Source organism: Schistocerca americana, chromosome 10, assembly GCF_021461395.2.
Source record: "Schistocerca americana isolate TAMUIC-IGC-003095 chromosome 10, iqSchAmer2.1, whole genome shotgun sequence".
Lineage (NCBI taxonomy): Eukaryota > Metazoa > Arthropoda > Insecta > Orthoptera > Acrididae > Schistocerca > Schistocerca americana.
The window spans coordinates 48,781,070-48,802,661 of NC_060128.1; the positions used below are offsets into that span (position 1 = coordinate 48,781,070).

Below are 21,592 nucleotides of genomic sequence, written 5' to 3' on the forward strand. Positions count from 1 at the left end.
TATGGCTCAGCATCCCCGTCTGCGTTGCGGGAGCTGGACCCAATTCTCCACAGCGGGATACGCCTTGCCACTGGTGCTTTCCGCACCAGCCCTGTGGACAGCTTACTCGTGGAGGCAGGTGTCCCTCCACTGCGGTTCCGACGCCAACGTTTGCTGGCCGCTTATGCTGCCCATGTTCTAAGCTCGCCCGGGCATCCTAACTATCGTCTCCTGTTCCCGCCTTCAGTCGTCCATCTGCCGGAACGTCGGCCCCGGTCGGGTTGTCCGATCGCCATACGCGTCAAGGAGCTTCTCTGCGGGCTTGGGTTTTTCCCTGTTCCGCCTCCTATCCAGGCGCCTCTGCGTACACCCCCGTGGTGTGTTCCTCGCCCTTGCCTTCGGCTCGACTTGGCACAGGGCTCGAAGGACTCGGTCCCTCCAGAGGCCTTCCGCCGCCGCTTTTATTCCATCCTGGCCACGTATCAGGGCTCTGGCATTGTTTACACCGACGGCTCGATGGTTGCTGGTCGAGTCGGTTATGCGCTCACTCTAGGGGACCATTCCGAACAACGTTCCTTGCCGGCTGGCTGCAGCGTTTACACTGCTGAGCTGGTCGCCATCTTTCGAGCCCTAGAGTATATCCGCTCCTGCGCAGGTGAGTCCTTCGTCATCTGTAGCGATTCCCTGAGCAGTTTACGAGCACTCGACCAGTGTTTTCCTCGTTCCCGTCTGGTGATGGCTATCCATGAGTCCCTGCATACTCTTGCGCGTTGCGGCCGCTCTGCGATCTTCGTGTGGACCCCAGGCCATGTTGGGATCCCCGGCAACGAGAATGTTGACCGGCTGGCGAAAGAGGCGATTAGTGCACCATCTCTGGACGTTGGCCTCCCGCAGACAGATTTGCGAGCGTTCCTACGCCGCAAAATTCTGGACCTTTGGGACACTGAATGGCGCGCCCTGCCTTCACGCAACAAACTTCGGGCCATCAAGGGGGCTACCGGTGTGTGGCGCTCCTCCTTGCGGTTCTCTCGCAAGGAGTCTGTTGTCCTCTGCCGGCTGCGCATTGGGCACACTCGGCTTACGCACGGCCACTTATTGCGCCGTGAGGACGCGCCTCTATGTCGCTGCGGCTCCGTTTTATTGGAGTGTCCGTTTTTAGCTGCGCTCAGGCAGTCGTTCGCACTGCCTGACTCGCTCCCTGCCCTTTTAACAGATGACTCGGCTATGGCTGACTTAGTTTTACGTTTTATTCGGGCAGGGGGTTTTTATTCTTTAATCTGAGTGTTTCTGTTTTTATCTTATTGTTTTGTGTTGATTTTGGCCTTTGGCCTCCGGTTTTAAACTGATTTTTTAATGTGTTTCAAGTGGTTGGCTTTTCCTTTTTTATTTCTCTGGTCGGCCAACCACCGTCACACTCTGTGTGCTTTTAGTTCGTTTTGTCTGGTCTTTGTCTCAGTTTCTCTTGTTCAGTGTCGTCTGTGCTCTATTCTGTTACTCGTATTTTATTCTCTGTGGATGTTTTTTTAGTACTTGGACAAAGGGACCGATGACCGTAGCAGTCTGGTCCCTTTAATCCCCCAAACCAACCAACCAATAGCCGTGGCGCGGTACGTTTGTATCGAGACAGATTTCCAGAACGAAGGTGTCCCGACAGGAAGACGTTCGAAGCAATTGATCGGCGTCTTAGGGAGCACGGAACGTTCCAGCCTATGACTCGCGACTGGGGAAGACCTAGAACGACGAGGACACCTGCAATGGACGAGGCAATTCTTCGTGCAGTTGACGATAACCCTAATATCAACGTCAGAGAAGCTGCTGCTGTACAAGGTAACATTGACCACGTCACTGTATGGAGAGTGCTATGGGAGAAACAGTTGTTTCCGTACCATGTACAGCGTGTGCAGGCACTATCAGCCGCTGATTGGCCTCCACGGGTACACCTCTGCGAATGGTTCATCCGACAATGTGTCAATCATCATTTCAGTGCAAATGTTCTCTTTACGGATGAGGCTTCATTCCAACGTGATCAAATTGTAAATTTTCACAATCGACGTGTGTGGGCTGACGAGAATCCGCACGCAATTGTGCAATCATGTCATCGACACAGATTTTCTGTGAACGTTTGGGGAGGCATTGTTGGTGATGTCTCGATTGGTCCCCATGTTCTTCCACCTACGCTCAATGGAGCACGTTATCACGGTTTCATACGGGATACTCTACTTGTGCTGCTAGAACATGTGCCTTTACAAGTACGACACAACATGTGGTTCGTGCACGATGGAGCTCCTGCACATTTCAGTCGAAGTGTTCGTACGCTTCTTGACAACAGATTCGGTGACCGATGGATTGGTAGAGCGGACCAATTCCATGGCCTCCACGCTCTCCTAACCTCAATCCTCTTGACTTTCATTTATGGAGGCATTTGAAAGCTCTCGTCTACGCAATCCCGGTACCAAATGTAGAGACTCTTCATGCTCGTATTGTGGACTGCTGTGATACAATACGCCATTCTCCAGGGCTGCATCAGCGCATCATGGATTCCATGCGACGGAAAGTGGATGCGTGTATCCTCGCTAACGGAGGACATTTTGAACATTTCCTGTAACAAAGTGTTTGAAGTCACGCTGGTACATTCTGTTGCTGTGTGTTTCCATTACATGATTAACGTGATTTGAAGAGAAGTAATAAAATGAGCTCTAACACGGAAAGTAATCGTTTCCAGACACATGTCCACATATCATATTTTCTTTCTTTGTGTGTGAGGAATGTTTCCTGAAAGTTTGGCCGTACCTTTTTGTAACACCCTGTATAAGACAGATTACTTACAAAACATTTATCTGCGCCCATCACATTTTCATTAACATCTGTGGCGTATTTTGAGGATTTTCATTGTGACCTTCTGCAAGGCGCAGTGGTTTTTACGTGTATTTTTGCTCACTTCAGTCAGTCATCTGCTTTGCATTTATTTTGAAATTGTGCAGAAACCATCTACGGACATAAGATGATGAGGGTGAAAATTCTCACATATTGTGGATGTCAATAAAAACGCACCTGCCTGAAATTACTGTTTTAATTTGTCTCTTACTAAATAAAGCTCTTTGAGTTCACCAGCAATGACAGACACCTCAGTCTACAGAGACTCGTGTCAGAATTGTGGACGAAAGACGACGGTGAAAAGTGGGAGCACTGGCGTACGTACCGGCTCCTGGCCGAGATCGCTTCGCTGTGAGGCAGGAATTGCTGCAGTAGTGAACTGTTCCCAAAAGGAATGGAATTGTATTGAAGGGACATTTGCTGCAGAATCACACACAAAATATCTTGTGTTCTAACTGCTCACAAAACTGTGCCCTTACAGTGGAGTAAGAGACACCAGAGACAGACCCGCTGTTCTTTAGTTTAAAAGTAGAAGGGGTCGGCAGAAGAAAGTGCTGAACTCACGAGAATGTATTTTGTGTAATTGTGTGTAACATGTTTCGACAAGTTTAAAGATGAGAATTTATGTACAGCAAGGGAAAGCAATTTGTGCAGCAGTCGGCTTTCTCTAGTGATGTCTACGGAATTACTTGTCGGTAGCATGTGGCTCATTCGGGAGTACAACAGACAGTGCGAGTAGACTAGCCTTCTCTAAATTGAGAGTTGGCACTTTCTCTTGCTGACCCTTCAGTTCTGAGACTGAGGGAGAAGGAAGCGCAGTGGCAAGATGGACTCTTGCGGGTGAGGACAGTGGTACCAATCCTCGTCCACCCGTCCAGGTTTATATTTTTTGTAGTTTTCATAAAACACTGGAGACAAGTGCTTACCTGTCCTCCTCATCTATTTTCAAAACGTACGCTGTTCGCTCTCCGACAATCTTTTATCGGTGAGACATTGAGCCCTTATCCTCCCTCTCTCAGATGCAGTTGCATTTTGTTGTGAGATCTAACACTTTTGTGACCTTTTGCTCGTGCCCGCGTATGCCCTGCCTGCTAAATGGAAGTACTTTTTACCTTTACTTAATAGTTATGAAAGGTTCAATTTAGAATCGGCTTAGACAAGTTTCATTAAGCAGCTATTCCCATTTCTGAACTGTAAACAGTGGTAAAACAATTGGTACAGGTTCTTCAGTTCCAAAATTTCTTCTACAGATGACGACGACGATGACGACGAAGATAACGGAGAGGATTCTGACGATTCGGAAGGAGGGCAGAAGAATGACACTATGTCAGAGGGAGTCACCATCGGTGACGTCATAGAGAGGGCGAAGCAGAGGCAGGCTGATGGAAAACAGGTAAGTAGTTAACTGTTTTCGAGTAATTTGAGTTTCTGCCAGGATTTTGTGCCATTCCTTACCTTCAGCTACGAAATTATTGTACACATTGTGCTCGACTGAAACTCGCACTAGGCCTATTTTAAAATCCCGAACCACACTTGATAGCAGTATACAGATCCTTTACCTTTTCTGAGAAGTGGCTAGGTGTCAGTTGTTCTCTGAAAATTAGCTGAAACTGAAAATTTTCTTACAGCAAGTAATGTAATGGTATTCGAATAAAACCTGTCGCATCAGACATCTCACTCACTGAGGCGATTTATTGTTTCACCCCAGATTCGGCATTATTCGAATCATTTATATGTATCATATGCAGAACTGGTCTATTTTCCTGTACTGTCTCGCATCTTCCATTTTTACATTTATCCAGTTTCGCAGTCAGAACTCCGACTGCCACTACATTTGTCACTGCCGTATGTGTATCTCGGAAGCACGTCTTCGTACCTCACTGAGTATATTGTGAATGTTTAGTTGTTATGTGTTGGTTGTTTCAGTCTCCATTAGAGCAGAAGAAGATCCCTGTGATTTTTGTAAAAGGGTTGCAGTAAATGCTGGGATGGCTCCTCAAACATGCTAGAGTCAATTACTTTCATCAAAAGTGTTCAGCTGAGCTTCTGCTTCTTGTAATGTTGGGCCTTTTAAACTTGTCGACATTCCTTCCTTCTCACGAAAGATCGATCTCTCTACCGTAACCAATAGAGGCAAATACGCTGTTCAAGTTCCGTTACATCTATCTCGACTCGTACTGTTACACCGGCTCAGAGACGAGTGTCGTTCCCGGACGTGACTTACCACGTGAAAATAAGTGATAAATTTGCACAGTAGTTGTACTGTCCTATAAACTAAATTGTTGTACCATTTTATAATTTGCAAATACCATTCATCAGAAAGGTGAAATCGGGATACGTAACGGCGCACTGCTCACCGTCCCGTCCCAGCCAGGACCCTGCGTGCACAGCAGTGCGGCATCCTCCACCAGCCCCCTCCTCCTCCGTGTCTCACTTACCCACCAGAGCTGAGCTGGGCCGCTGTGCCTGGAGATGACAGTGGCCAACTACGTGTGCGTTGTTCTAGATCTGGAGGTGTCTAGCTACCCGTAAAATGTGCCCGCTATAAACTGAAGGTAACGGATCAGTGTTACACGAGCAGACGTGCGCGGTGCCTCGTAGACGTACGTGCGGACCGTGATGTCAAATCGGGAAGTAGGAAAGGGGGCACAATATTGACACGAGAGAACGTGGATGCGTCACTGCGGGAAATTGCCGCTTGCGCGGAACGGAGTGTTCCGGCAGTGCGACGGGTGAGTGCCGAACGGTTCACGGGAACGCGACGAGACGGGTCACATCGCACCACCCGGGTCACCACCGGAGAAGATCGACACCTCGTCCGAGTGGTGTCGCGGGGCGAATCTGCGTCCTCCTCGGCTCTGGTGCGACAGTGGAACTGTGTAACACACCGTACACGGTCGGGGATGACAGTCTGCTACCGTTCGTTATGACACAGGTTACGTGCGCGTCATCCACTTCTCCGTCCACCTTTCGTGAATGTGTAGAAACTGCTAGATGACAGTGGTGTACGGAACGACGTAACTGTGGTCGGGAATGGCATCGGATAGTGTTTTCAGACAAATCTAGGTTCTGTTTGTTTGGCAGACAGGTAGAGTGGCATTACAATGACTGCATCCACATGACATATGGCACCGACTCGAGGTCTTCAGTGTGGGGTACTAACAGATACAACTACAAATAGCTGTTGGCGCGAGCTCGGGGCACTGTGACCGGTGCGACGTACGTGAGTGTCTCCTCAGACCCGTAGCCGTACCCTTTCTGCATGACACTGCAGATGCCATCTTTCAGCAAGACAATGCGCGACAATGTGTTGCTGCAAAAACACGTGCCTTTCTGGTGTCACAGGTTGTCAGTCTTGTGCCCTGGCCTGTCAGATCACCAGTCTTGTCACCAATCAAAAATGGGTGGGATCTGTCAACTGATGGACAAAAGTTGGGAATATAACAAAAGGGTGATAATAGTTTTTATAGACATAGAAAAGGCATATGACTCAGTTAACAGGGAAAGACTCTGGGAAGAAATGAAGAAGGTAGAATAGAAGATGGTTACATTAATGTAATAAAGAAATGTACAGAGGACACAATTGTAGAATTAGAACACCATTGGGGAACTCTGAATGCTTCAAAGTAAGACAAGGGCTTCAGCAAGGAAGTATTCTATCTCCTGCACTTTTTAATGTTGTGATGGAGGGAATGAACAGGGCAGTGAAAGATATAGTAAAAGAAAAAGACAGAAGCATGATTTTTGCAGATGATATGGTAATATGGGGTGATAAAGAGGTAGATGTACAGTTACAGCTTGATGCGTGGAAGGAAATAATGAAAAGGTATGGATTAAAAATAAATAAAGATAAGAGTGAAGTAATGGTATTTGGAAGAGAGAAAGATCAACAGAAATATTACCTTGAATGGAGAACCCCTCAAAGTTGTAGAAAGTTTCACTTATTTAGGGAGTGAAATATCTATGGATGGAAGAATAACTAACGAAATTAATAGGAGGTTACAGAAGGGAGACAATTTCTACCAAACAATAAAACACCTGATTTGGAATACGGAAGTTTCTGAAAAAGCAAAACTCCTTATGTATAATAATTATTACTTCCCTATTGTCACCTATGGTGGAGAAACATGGACAATGACAGAAAGGGACTGCAGCAGACTGCAAGCAGGGGAAATGAAATTTCTCAGAGCAGTTAAGGGAAAAACAAGAATGGACAGAGTAAGGAATGTAGAGATTAGAAAGGACCTTAAACAAGAAAGTATGAGAGAAGAAATCAAAAAAAAAAAAAAAAAAAAAAAAAAAGAAAAAAAAGAGATTAAGATGGTATGGGCATGTTAAGAGGATGCATGGGCAGAGACTCCCCAAAATAATGGAAGAACTAAAGATGGATTGGAAAAGACCTAGAGGGCTCCCAAGAACACGGTGGAAAACGGGAGTGAGAATATCTGTAGAAAGGAGAGGTGTGACCTGGCAGCAAGTGGAGGAAGAAAAGTGCTGGGAGGACCGAGCCGAATGGAGAGGACTCGTCGGCACCCAGACCCAGCAGTAGCTGGAGCGGGATTCGGATATAGATAGATAGACGGTGAAACTACAGGTGCAACATTGTGACCCAATTCCGACCACCACAGATGAACTTTGGAACCGGGTGAATGGTGCATAGATGGCTACACCACTGGACATCATTCACGCCTTATTTGTTGTGACTGGAGCAACTGAATTACACTCTCCACCAGGGTTTCGATTACCTCTCGTCGTGCCCTGAAATGAGAAATGTCCTGTCCACTACTCTTCCGACCCCTCATACCGCGGTATTCTGCCGTCCACTGAACCTACACAATATGCTTGTCCATCCTTACACGACCCCTGCTCCCGATCCCTTTCCTCGTGGCTCGTACCCCTGTAATAGACCTAGATGCGAGACCTGTCCCATACATTCTCCTACCACCACCTACTCCAGTCCAGTCACTAACAATACCTATCCCATCAAAGGCAGGGCTACCTGTGAAACCAGTCATCTGATCTACAAGCTAAGTTGCAACCTCTGTGCTGCATTCTACGTAGGCACGACAACCGACAAGCTGTCTGCCCGCATGAACGGCCACCGACGAACTGTGGCCGAGAAACAAGTGGACCACCCTGTAGCTGAACACGCTGCCAAACGTGATACCCCTCATCTCAATGACCGCTTCACAGCCTGTCCCATATGGATCCTTCCCACCGACACCAGCTTTTCTGAATTGCGCAGGTGGGGACTTTACCTGCAATATACCCTACGTTCCCGTAACCCTCCTGGCCTCGGCCTTCGTAAGTCACTGTCCTTACCCATCCAGCCCCCTCCCTGTTCACCTTCCAGTACTACACAGCCGTTATTTCACCGCCACACCCAGTCTTTTAATTTCTTTTATTTTTATTTCCCGCCTTTCCACTACTTACCCCCTCCCCCCTCCTTATCATCTCTCCTACCCTCCGTCTAAACTGCAACACTTCACTGTCCACCACTCCCACCATACTATCCCTCCCCCTCCCCTCCGCCCCAGCCTTCTCCTTACCCCCACCCAGTCGCCACTCCCGTCATGCACTGGTGCTGCTGTTCGCAGTGTGGTTTCGGTTCTCTGAGACTGCAGACGTGTGTGCAAGTTGTGTGTGTGTGTGTGTGTGTGTGTGTGTGTGTGTGTGTGTGTGTGTGTGTACTGCTGACAAAGGCCTTAATGGTCGAAAGCTATGATTGTGTGAATTTTTTTATTGTGCCTATTGTGGCTCAGCCTCTCCGCTATATGGTGAGTAGCAACTTTCCTTCTCTCGTATTGTTAATGTACGTGTCCTGTGAATATGAAAGTCCTCTCTCTAGTGTTCAAGGTGTTACGTTTTGTCTTACATGTTGTGACGGATGTATGTTAAAATATAGCCAAAATCCACTGTCAAAAAAAAGTTTCACCTCCATATTAAATTAGAACATGCCTAATCTGTTTATTGTCAAACAGTACTTCCTCACCATTGTACATGTAGTGCACTAGCTTCATGTACACAACGCTTGTGCTAAGGAAAGCTACTGGCAAGAGAGGGCACTAGTAGTATATGCAAGAAGGGTGCGTGATAGTCACTCAAACTTTCATCACACTGAACTTGCTTCCGAGGTTAAAGTTAAATCAAACAGTGGAAAATTCAGGATGGAATGTAACAATATTATCAGGAAGAAAAATTACTACTCACCATATAGTGGAGATGCTGAGTCGCAAATAGGCACAACAAGAAGATACATTTAAAGCTTTTGGCCAATGGCCATTGGCAACAATAGACACACACACACACACACACACACACACACACACACGACTGCAGTCTCAGGAAACTGAAAGCACACTTTGCGTATATGTGTCTATCGTTGACAAAGGCCACTGGCTGAAAGTCTTAAATGTGAAAATCTTTGTGTTGTGCCTATCTGCAACTCAGCATGTCCGCTATAGGGTGAGTATCAGCTTTCCTTCTCATAATAAAGGTTAAAATTAACATTATTACGTTAAAATCAGATCATATCTAGCTGTGTACATATTTAAAATTAATGTCACAACAAATAGTAATTTACCACCTAAAGAATGTCATTGTGGCAAAAGCAAATTACATAAAACTGAATAGTACAAACAGAAACACTAGCAAAAGGAACCAGGGCAGGGGAATGGAGGTATTGGGGGGGAGGGGGGGGGGGTTGGACTGAGATAGCAGTTGGGAAAGGGAGAAAATAGTAAAACATAACTCTCATATAAAACACATACAAAAATTGTGCAAATCTCTACAAATATATATTGCATCATAACAGAGAAGAAACCCAAGTAGCACTAGCATTAAAAGGTGAGTAAAATGACATATCCTGTAGTCATATGGAAGATCGTGCCATGTGTCTGCTAGTTTAATGAAAATTTCTATTTTTGAATTGTTCTTGTTCATTTAAAATTGATCCGTCTTTGTGAGTAAAATGTTTAAAAATCTCTAATTCTTCTAGCTGGTCAAGCCTGTAATCTTTACTTTTTTCACGCAAAAGTTCTAAGTCTTCTAGTCTCTATATCGAGTGAGGTGGTTCAGTGCTTGGCACACTAGACTCACATTCGAGAGGACAACAATTCGAACCTGTGTCCAGCTATCCTGATGTAGGTTTTTCGTGACTTCCATAAATTGCTTCAGGAAAATGCTGCGATGGTTCATTTGGAAGGGCACAGCCAATTTCCTTCCCCGTCCTTCCCTAATCTCATTGTCAGTGGGATGTTAATCTCGTACTCTACTCCTCATTGTCCTCTAATCTCCATGGTGTGTGTTAGAGAAGAAGCAGGTATCCAGAAAAAAATGAAATTTTACATATTTTCCCCAACATTTACGTGACAGATGCTCTTTGTATCTTACTTTAATCAGTTTCCCTGTCTGTCTAATGTAATAGTTAGGGCAGTCATTGCATGTAACTTTATAAACATCTGCATTTGTGAAACTAAATTCTTGTATTCCAATAGAAATGTTTAATTTGCGTTTTAGACTATTGCTTACAGAGAAAACAACTTTGCAGCAATATTCCCTACTTATCAGTCAACTTATCCTGTGCGAAACATTTCATAGGAAAGGTGTAGAAATGAACTTATTACTCTCCCTTCCTGTCTTCAAGTAGCTGTTGCCCAAAGCTGAACACATAGTAGCTGTTTTTTTCTTGGCAATATGACCAACCAACCTAAGGTCATATCCATTGTTAATTGCAAGGGTTTTAGTTACAAATATTTCATTTTGAAAACAATGTGGTTCTAAAGGAATGTACACTATGTGATGTATTGCAGAGTAGAAGAAAAACTTTAATGGGTTTGTAGATGCTGTGAGTCAGCTGGAATGATTTTATCTGCAAAATCAGGTTTATTGAAAATGGTATTTTGTTCTTAAGTAACCTTAGTTTCAAATCTAAAAAATTAAGTTCTCTATTATCATTTAGTGTTTCTTTTCTCATCGTAATTGTTAAAAGCACGGAACATTTGTTGTAGATATTTTTCACTCCCATTAAACACTATGACCATGTCGTCTATGTAATGTGCATTAAAAGTAAGTAAATATAACTGAGCTGTGCGAGTATCTGAACTGTTGACTTTATTACAGACAGTACTGAATTACAATTATGTTCAGTTCAGTGGGAAACTGTACGAACAACCATTCAGTTTAACTATGGCATGTCTGATAGCTGGAATATTAGCAGATATTTTTGTAAATACATTAGAAGTGGTTCTATTTTGAAGAGTATTATTTCTCTCGACTCCTTTAGAAAAGCATTGTTCCCAAAAAGCATTTATCTGTAATTAAATCATTTCACAAATCCTGGTTTTTAGGAAATTATATGTAGTGACTGCCTTAAGTATTACATAGAACAGACAGGGAGACTTTAGAAGAGCATCTGTTAAGTAAATGTGGGGGAAATGGGTAAGATTTTGTTTCTCCCCTTTAAACTCTACGCCCCCCCCCCCCCCCCCCCACATCCCCACCCCCTCCCTGTCCAGATTCTTTTACTATTGTTTCTGTTCACACTATTCAATTTTATGTAATTTGCTTTTATCACAGTGACTTTATTTAGATGGTCACTTACTATTTGTTGTGATGTCATTAGCTAAATAATCTCATAATTTAAATTTTAACCTTTGAAGCAACTTCAGCATGATAAAGTTTCAGTGACTGTCGTACACCCTCCTTGCACATAATGCCGGTGCCTACTCTTGCGAGTAGCTCTCCTCAGCACAAGCGTTGTGTATGTGATGCTAGTGCGTCATCTGTGCTTCGGTGAGGCAGTGCTGTATGACAGTAACCAGGGTACGCTTGTTTTAATTTAATACAGAGGTAAAAATTTGTATCTGATGACACTCTTCACCTGTATGTTAACATAGCTGTGTCTCATTGTATAATTCAGTAAGTCTGAATATGTACGTGTATTCGTAATGAGATATGATTGTATTTTCACTGTTAACTTGCTCGGATATCCTTATTTTCATTCTGAAGATGATGTTTTTGTAAACGTTGAAACTGAGGTAAAGGGGTTTTAATAAACCCTCCAATTTGTAACTGATTGGTTGTTTTACTATTTCTAGAAGAATATTTCATTCAGAGGTTGCTGCTCCAGCTGTGTACAGAATTCTAAAACTTTGAAATAGGGCTGTTTGCCACTCAGTGCCTCCTCTAATTTGAAATTTTTCAATTCTTTGCATTTGATTTCTGCATTTTATTGTATAAATTTAACTTTCGGGGTACTTTTAATTGACATTTCCATCGAATATAAGTCCAGCCGTACCTGCTTTTCAAAATTTTTAAAACACCAGGTCATCTCCACATTCTGTGGAGAAATGTAATTGAAGGGTTTACAATTTTACCAGGTGTACCGGTATGAAATGAGTGTTAAGGTACAAATGTGTCGATAGGGAACATTTGTTGCGAACGAGCCCTAATTTTTGAAACATTCCACATGGGAAAAATATATCTAAAAACAAAGAAGATGTGACTTACCAAACGAAAGCGCTGGCAGGTTGATAGACACACAAACAAATACAAACATACACACAAAATTCTAGCTTTCGCAACCCACAGTTGCTTCATCAGGAAAAAGGGAAGGAGAGGGAAAGACGAAAGGATGTGGGTTTTAAGGGAGAGGGTAAGGAGTCATTCCAATCCCGGGAGCGGAAAGACTTACCTTAGGGGGAAAAAAGGACAGGTATACACTCGCACACACACGCATATTGGGGACACATATTGGGGATATGCGTGTGTGTGCGAGTGTATACCTGTCCTTTTTTTCCCCCTAAGGTAAGTCTTTCCGCTCCCGGGATTGGAATGACTACTTACCCTCTCCCTTAAAACCCACATCCTTTCGTCTTTCCCTCTCCTTCCCTCTTTCCTGATGAAGCAACCGTTGGTTGCGAAAGCTAGAATTTTGTGTGTATGTTTGTGTGTCTATCGACCTGCCAGCGCTTTTGTTTGGTAAGTCTCGTCATCTTTGTTTTTAGATATATTTTTCCCATGTGGAATGTATACATCAAGTCATGGAACAAACAACATCATATGTTTTCATCGTGTTAACAGTGTCGAATTTTGTACCAGAAAGTGATGATTTGCAGAAAGTATTAATTTTTTGTTTTCATTTGGGAAAAAAAAAAAAAAAAAAAAAAAAGAGCTGCAGAGTCGCATCGAATGCTTGTCGAGGCATATGGTGATCATGCTCTATCAGAAGCAACATGCAAAAGATGGTTTCAATGGTTCAGAAATAAGACTTTGATGTAAGAAATGGGAACGTGGAAGACCACCAAAAAAGTTCGAAGACACCGAATTGCAAGCAATATTGGATGAAGATGATACTTAGAAGCAAATGGCAGCAATGCTAAATGTTGCACAGTAAACAGTTTGTGACCAATTTAAAGCTGTGAGAAAGATCCAGAAGTGTGGAAAATGGGTACCACATGAATTGAATGAAAGACAGATGGAAAACCAAAAAACCATTTCTCAAATTTTGCTTCAGAGACATGAAAGAAAATCAATTTTGCATCGAATTGTTACTGGCGATGAAAAATGGATTTATTTTAAGAATCCTAAATGGGAAAAATCGTGGGTTTATCCGGAACAACCATCAACATCGAATGCAATACCAGATCGATCCGACAAGAAGGCAGTGCTCTGTGTTTGGTGGGATCAGAAAGGTGTGGTGTATCATGAGCTTCTAAAACCCGGTGAAACTGTGAATACTAATCGCTACAGACAACAAATGATCAATTTGAACTATGCATTGATTGAAGAAAGACCAGAAGGGGCAGAAGACATGGCAAAGTAATTTTTTTACACGACAATGCACACAAAACAAAACTGGTTCAGGATACAATCAAAACACTTGGCTGGGAGCTGCTACCCCACCCGCCGTATTCACCAGACTTGGCCCCTTCCGACTACCATTTGTTTTCATCAATGGGACACGCATAGGCCGAAGAATACTTTGATTCCTACGAAGAAGTCGAAAATTGGGTGTTTGATTGGTTTGCTTCATAAGATGAACATTTCTATTGGCGTGGTGTCCACAAATTGCCAGAAAGGTGGTCAAAATGTATAGAAAGCAATGGTCAGTACTTTGAATAAAATGTTTTTACTTTTCAATTCAAAATTAGTGTTTCATTTTCACAACAACAAACAAACGCTCATTTCATACCGGTACACCTGGTACTCAAATATAAGTAAAACCCCGAGTAGTGTACCAATATCACCCCAGTGGACAGTAAACGTTTTGGCCTAAATACGTATTAACGATTATAGAGTGTCTGAAATGTTCCTCACACAGTAGAAGAAATAACTGAGAACTGCAACTGTTCTGTGTACAGATTCCCGTGCTGAAAATTATTAGTGTCTGCACTACAAATACTCCCAATTCTCGACACTTCGTACTCGTTTTACAGTTTGATGCCAAAGACGCTCTGAAAATACTAATCTGCTGTGGCTGCCTCGGCGACCGAAGTGACGACGCCAACGAAATTGTGGAGTGTGACGGTTGCGGCGTGACTGTTCACGAAGGTAATTTTTAATCAGTTCTTAGCATTCCACATTATGACTGTAGCTTACAAAATTTTATTTATGTTTAAGTGCGACAAATGGCTGCAGATAGATTGTATTCCCAGATTGGTGAAGGTCTGAGGTAGAAAGAACGAAAATTTAAATTTTCTGTAGCTTTGTCACATATACTTTGATAACACTTCTACATCTTAAAAGTTGAATCTGACGTGAGTGTATTATGTGTCTGACCATGTGTAACACAATACGGTAGTAAAGCCAGCCATATTGAGTATGACAAGATCCAGACAGATGCTAATATGGTAGAAGAAATGTAAATATTAATTGTCTTCTCCACATCTGTCGTAATTAGTAAATCGTTGTGACTGTTTTTTCGACATCAGATTGTTTTTCAGACTTTAATCCCTAGCTTATTACATTGTAACCTATGTGAGGTCTGGAAATTCAAAATAAAAATTGCGCGATTATTATTCACGCTATTTGTATTATTGTTGTAGCGGTTAATAAAAAAGAAAACGAGAAGAAAAGAAAAGATTGAAAATGTGGGAAGAAATGGTGAATAAAAAAGGGGGTTTTAAAATCGTTAATGACTGTGAAAATGGGAAAGAATGAAATGCAAATTGGACTTAATATTACAGAAAAGTTATCAAACTTCGTGATTCGGAAAAGCTATTCTTGGGGTGGTCCTTGTGGCATTTCTGAGCAAAAATCAAACCAATTTCCACTACAAAAATTATTTGAAAGAGAACAGAGAATAACAAAATGTGATTAACAGGGGGAAATGGCATAGATCCTTTACCATGTTAACGTGTCTTCTCTCGTGCGGCGTCCAGGTTTTGTTCTCCAAAAATCTCCTGCTTCATTTCTGCGTGAAAAGTCTTAGCTGCTCCGAAATTTCGAAATAAATTTCATTGTCCAGGAATTACTAATGTATACAAATCAAAACCGTCTTGATATTGAATGCAATGTATTTTACGTTGCTGCTTCCATCCTCCGAATTTCATACAAACTTCCACAATATGTCTGCACATCAATAAGTTTTTTCGTCTTCATCCGACCAAGACTAGCTAATAAGTAAGTTAAGCTTCTGCTCTCCAGAGACAAGAGCGGGTGGAAAACAAAAAGTGTTACAATTTTTGTACCTTCATTTTCTTATATATTTTCTCTGCTGTCGACCGCTCATACAGCTGCGACTGTATAATTTATATCTGAGGGAACAAGTGTAGCGTGGCGAAATTCAAAGTCCCGCTAAATTGTCACTCTTCCAGTTTCTCCGGCAGATCACTCGTGTCTGCCACCGTACCGCATCTTGTACATCTACATCTACATTTATATTCCGCAAGCCACCCAACAGTGTGTGGTGGAGGGCACTTTACTTGCCACTGTCATTACTTCCCTTTCCTGTTCGTCGCGTATGGTTCGCGGGAAGAACGACTGCCGGAAAGCCTCCGTATGCGCTCGAATCTCTCTAATTTTACATTCGTGATCTCCTCGGGAGGTATAAGTAGGGGGAAGCAATATATTCAATACCTCATCCAGAAACGCACCCTCTCGAAACCTGGACAGCATTTACACCGCGATGCAGAGCGCCTGTCTTGCAGAGTCTGCCACTCAAGTTTGCTAAACATCTCCATACCGCTATCACACTTACCAAGTAACCCTGTGACAAAACGCGCCGCTCTTCTTTCGATCTTCTCTATCTCCTCTGTCAACCCGATCCGGTACGGGATGCCCCCATTTCCGTCGACGCAATCTGACGGTGGCCAGTGCAGAACTCCAGGCTGTGCTCGTCTGGTATCTCAAGTTACCTGCCATCGTAATTGCCGAAATGACCAAACTGAGATGATTAATCTGTCTCTTCTCGTACATCGTCCAGTGTCCTGAGCCGAGGCAGTGCTGTGTCACTGGAGATTTATCTGGGCCTCCATTCCAAAGGTTGAGACCTACAGCAGTATATACACCATTACTCTGCAATTCTACATCTACATCCATACTCTGCAAGCCACCTGACGGTGTGTGGCGGAGGGTACCTTGAGTACCTCTATCCCTTCTATTCCAGTCTCGTATTGTTCGTGGAGAAGAAGGATTGTCGGTATGCCTCTGTGTGGTCTCTAATCTCTCTGATTTTATCCTCATGGCATCTTCACGAGATATACGTAGGAGGGAGCAATATACTGCTTGACTCCTCGGTGAAGGTATGTTCTCGAAACTTCGACAAAAGTCCATACCGAGCTACTGAGCGCCTCTCCTGCACAGTCTTCCACTGGAGTTTATCTATCATCTCTGTAACGCTTTCGCGATTACTAAACGATCCTGTTACGAAGCGCGCTACTCTCCGTTGGATCTTCCCTATCTCTTCTATCAACCCTATCTGGTACGGATCCCACACTGCTGAGCAGTATTCATGCAGTGGGCGAACAAGTGTATTGTAACCTCCTTCCTTTGTTTTCGGATTGCATTTCCTTAGGATTCTTCCAATGAATCTCAGTCTGGCATCTGCTTTACCAACGATCAACTTTATATGATCATTCCATTTTAAATCACTCCTAATGTGTACTCCCAGATAATTTATGGAAATTACTGCTTCCAGTTGCTGACCTGCTATACTTTAGCTAAATGATATGGGATCTATCTTTCTATGTATTCGCAACACATTACACTTGTCTATATTGAGATTCAATTGCCATTCCCTGCACCGTGCGTCAATTCGCTGCAGATCCTCCTGCAATTCAGTACAATTTTCCATTGTTACAACCTCTCGATACACCACAGCGTCATCTGCAAAAAGTCTCACTGAACTTCCAATGTTATCCACAAGGTCATTTATGTATATTGTGAATAGCAACGGTCCTACGACACTCCCCTGCAGCACACCTGAAATCACTCTTTTTTTGGAAGACTTCTCTCCATTGAGAATGATGTGCTGCGTTCTGTTATCTAGGAACTCTTCAATCCAATCACACAATTGATCTGATAGTCCATATGCTCTTACTTTGTTCATTAAACGACTGTGGGGAACTGTATCGAACGCCTTGCGTTTGTCAAGAAACACGACATCTACCTGGGAACCCGTGTCTACGGCCCTCTGAGTCTCGTGGACGAATAGCGCGAGCTGGGTTTCACACGATCGTCTTTTTCGAAACCCGTGCTGATTCCTACAGAGTAGATTTCTAGTTTCCAGAAAAGTAATTACGCTCGAACATAATACGTGTTCCAATTCACACTGAAGTGTTTGGCAGGTGTGTGGAACTTCCTTCAGACTATTTCTCAACTCTTCCACTCTCAATTAGCACTCAGAGAAAATGGACATTTAAATATTTGTGTGCAAGTTCTCATTTATCTCATTTTATCACTTTGTAACAATATTATGAAAAGGATAGTTGCTACTCATCCTATTGTAGAGATGCTGAGGGGTAGATAAGCACAACAAAAAGACTGTCCGAAAATCAGCTTTTGGCCAATGAGGCTTTCGTCGGAGGTAGAAAGTACACACACACACACTCACACACACACTCACTCACACACTCGTGGAAACGCAACTCTCTCACACACGCGTGACTGCAGTCTCTTCCTGATGAGGCCTCAGCAGCCAGAGAAGATTGCAGTCGTGTGTAAGTTGCCTCTGTGTGCTGTGTGTGTGTGTGGGGGCGGGGGTGGGGGGGGGGGGGGCACGCGTGTGCACTCTACCTCTGACAAACGCCTTGTTGGCTGAAAGTTCATCTCCTGACAGTCTTTTTGTCATTCCTACCTGTGACTCAGCATCTCCGCTAAATGGTGAGTAGCAACTATCCTTTTCATAATATTGTTATATTACATCCTGGATTTTCCATTATCGAATTTTATCACATTAGTCATTTCCCTCCCTTTAGGTGGGGCTCTACAAAATATTTTGGTATTTGGAGGAGCAAGTTTGTGATTGAAATATCGTGAAAAGATCTTCTCAAAGTGAAAAATCTCTTTATTTTAATGTTTTCCATTCTGACTCTGTCTTCTATTTTGCAATAATACGAAACAAGCTGCCTAACTTTTATGTGGAAAGAATGCGATACTGTGTGGCAGTAGGTGGACGAGCGTAATACAGGCGGTCATTGTTCTAGGATTGTTGCACCTTCCAAGTATTCTGCCAGGTGGTTCTAGTTTAAAGATTAGGTTAGATTAGATTAGTACTTCTTCCATAGATCATGGTTATGACACTTCGTAATGATGTGGAACGTGTCAGATTAATAAAATGTGTCTATACAAGATACTACATTACACAAAATATTTGTGGGGGTTGGGGAAATTATCCACTTACTATATCCAAAAATTCATCTAATGAGTAGAAGGAGCTGCCATTAAGAAATTCTTTTAAATGCTATATGGCTATTTGTCAGACTTTTGATGCTATGAGGTAAGTGACCAAAGACTTTTGTGGCAGCATAATTTACCCCCTTCTGAGCCAAAGTTAGATTTAAGCTTGAGTAGTGAAGATCATGCTTTCTCCTGGTGTTGTAGCCATGTACACTGCTATTACTTTTGAATTCGTTCGGATTGTTAATAACAAATTTCATAAGTGGATGTATATATTGTGAGGCTACAGTGAAGATTTCTAGCTCTTTAAATAAGTGTCTGCAGGATGATTTTGGATGAGCTCCAGCATTTATTCTGATTACACGCTCTTGTGCAATGAACACTCTTTTACTCAATGATGAGTTACCCCAGAATATGATGCCATACGAAAGCAGAGAATGAACGTAGGCATGGTAAGCTAATTGACGGAGATGTGTATCGCCAAAATTTGCTATGACCCTAATAGCATAAGTAGCTGAACTCAAACGTTTCAGCAGATCTTCAGTGTGTTTTTTCCAGTTCAACCCCTCATCAATGCATACGCATAGAAATTTGGAATATTCTACCTTAGCTACCGATTTCTGATCGAAGTCTACATTTATTAAAGGTGTCATTCCATTCACTGTGTGGAACTGTATGTACTGTGTTTTGTCAAAGTTTAATGAGAGCCCATTTGAAAAGACCCAGGTAATGATTTTTTGAAAAACACCGTTTACAATTTTACCAGTTAATTCGTGTCTGTCGGGTGTGATAGCTATACTTGTATCATTGGCAAAAAGTACCAGCTTTGCATCTTCGTGAATATAGAATGGAAACACATTAATATATTTTAAGAACGGCAGAGGACCCAAAACCGAACCTTGTGGCACCCCATTCTTGATTGGTCCCCAGTTTGAGAAATCACCAGTTTTTTTGCATATTATGTGAACTGCTTATTTCAGTTTTCTGCACTCTTCCAGTTAGGTATGATTTAAACCATTTGAGCACTGTCCCATTCATACCATAGTACCTGAGCTTATCTAGAAGTATTCCATGGTTTACACAATAAAAAGCCTTTGAGAGATCACAAAAAATCCCAAAAGGTGACTTCCAGTTACTCAGAGTATTTAATATTTAATTAGTGAAAGTATATATAGTATTTTCCGTTGAGAAACCTTTCTGGAAACCAAACTGACATTTTGTTAAATCTTTATTTTTACAAAGGTGTGAAGCTACTCTACTATACATTCCTTTTTAAAGAATTTTGGATAAGGCAGTCAGAAGAGAGATTGGGCAGTAGTTGTTAACATCAGACGTATCTCCTTTTTTATGCAGTGGTTTGACAATGGCTTACTTAATTCTATCTGGGAAAATGCCCTGCTTCAGAGATCTATTACATATGTGGCTAAGAATCCCACTTATCTCTTGGCAACAAGCTTTTATTATCCTGCTAGAAATGCCATCAATTCCATGTGAGCCTCTATTCTTGAGAGAGTTTATTATCTTCCTAATTTCAGAAGGAGAGGTGGGTGGAATTTCAATTGTATCAAATGGTGTGGATAAGGCCTCTTCCATTAACTGCCTTGCTTCTTCTTTTAATGAACATTTAGATCCTATTTTCAACACAACATTTAAAAAATGATTATTCAAAATGTTTTCGACTTCCAGCTTGTTGTTTGTCAAGTTTCCATTCGCTTTGATGGTAATGCCGTCATCACCGAGTGAGGTGGCGCAGTGGTTAGCACACTGGGCTCGCATTCGGGAGGACGACGGTTCAATCCCGTCTCCGGCCATCCTGATTTAGGTTTTCCGTGATTTCCCTAAATCGCTTCAGGCAAATGCCAGGATGGTTCCTTTGAAAGGGCACGGCCGACTTCCTTCCCCATCCTTCCCTCATCCGAGCTTGCGCTCCGTCTCTAATGACCTCGTTGTCGACGGGACGTTAAACACTAATCTCCTCCTCCGTAATGCCGTCATCCTGTACTCTTGGTTGCCCTATCTCCCATGTCATAATATTCCAAATTGTTTTGATTTTGTTATCAGAGGTATTAATCTCAGACATGATGCACATTCTTCTGGACTTTTTAATAACCTTTCTTAATGTAGCACAGTAGTTTTTATAATATTTGGCTGTTTTTGGGTCATTACTCTTTCTTGTTGTTAGATACAGTTCCCTTTTGTGGTTACAAGATATTTTTATTCCTCTAGTAATCCAAGGCTTTTTGCATGGTTTCTCATAATTAGATTTAACTACTTTCTTTGGGAAACAGTTTTCAAATTCTCTTACAAGTGTACCATGAAATAAGTTATATTTTAAATTAGCATCGGGTTCCTTGTACACCTCATCCCAGTCTAACTGCTGATGATTTTCTCTGAAATTTCTAATTGTTGAGTCATTAAGGGTAGTTTTGAATTACTGAATGGAGCTATGTCATATACTGTAACTAGCTGAGCACCATGATCAGAAAGGCCATTCTCAACAGGACAAGAATTTATGTTATTAAACTTATCTTGGTCTATAAAAGTATTATCTATCAATGTGCCGCTGTCCTTTACTACCCGAGTAGGAAAATTAATGACAGATGTCAAACTGAAAGAATCGAGCACGACTTCCAGGTCATTCTTCCTATTACCCACTTTCAGTGAATCAACATTGAAGTCCCCACAAATAATAATTTGCTTTCCCCTATACGACAGATAGCGCAACAAGGCAGCCAAGTTTTCCAGGAATAAATGAAAGTTTCCTGTTTGGGACCTGTATACTGTTACAATTATAAAAGAGCCCTCCTTTAGTTTAAGTTGGCAGGCACATGCTTCTATATGTTGCTCTAGACAAAGCTATTTTGTATCTAAGCTTTTTACCCAGTGATAACTTTTGACA

The 21,592-nt window shown here is 42.5% G+C and overlaps 1 protein-coding gene across 2 annotated transcripts in view; it reads left to right on the forward strand.

Annotated features, from left to right (window-relative positions):
- LOC124552239 (PHD finger protein 14) overlaps window positions 1-21,592 on the forward strand; it is a 183,044-nt gene that overhangs the window by 36,481 nt on the left and 124,971 nt on the right. For both annotated transcript variants that reach the window (XM_047126521.1, XM_047126522.1), the window contains exons 3-4: window positions 4,104-4,246; window positions 14,292-14,406. In XM_047126521.1, coding sequence (XP_046982477.1) covers window positions 4,104-4,246; window positions 14,292-14,406 — 258 coding nt within the window. The remainder of the gene's footprint in view (window positions 1-4,103; window positions 4,247-14,291; window positions 14,407-21,592) is intronic.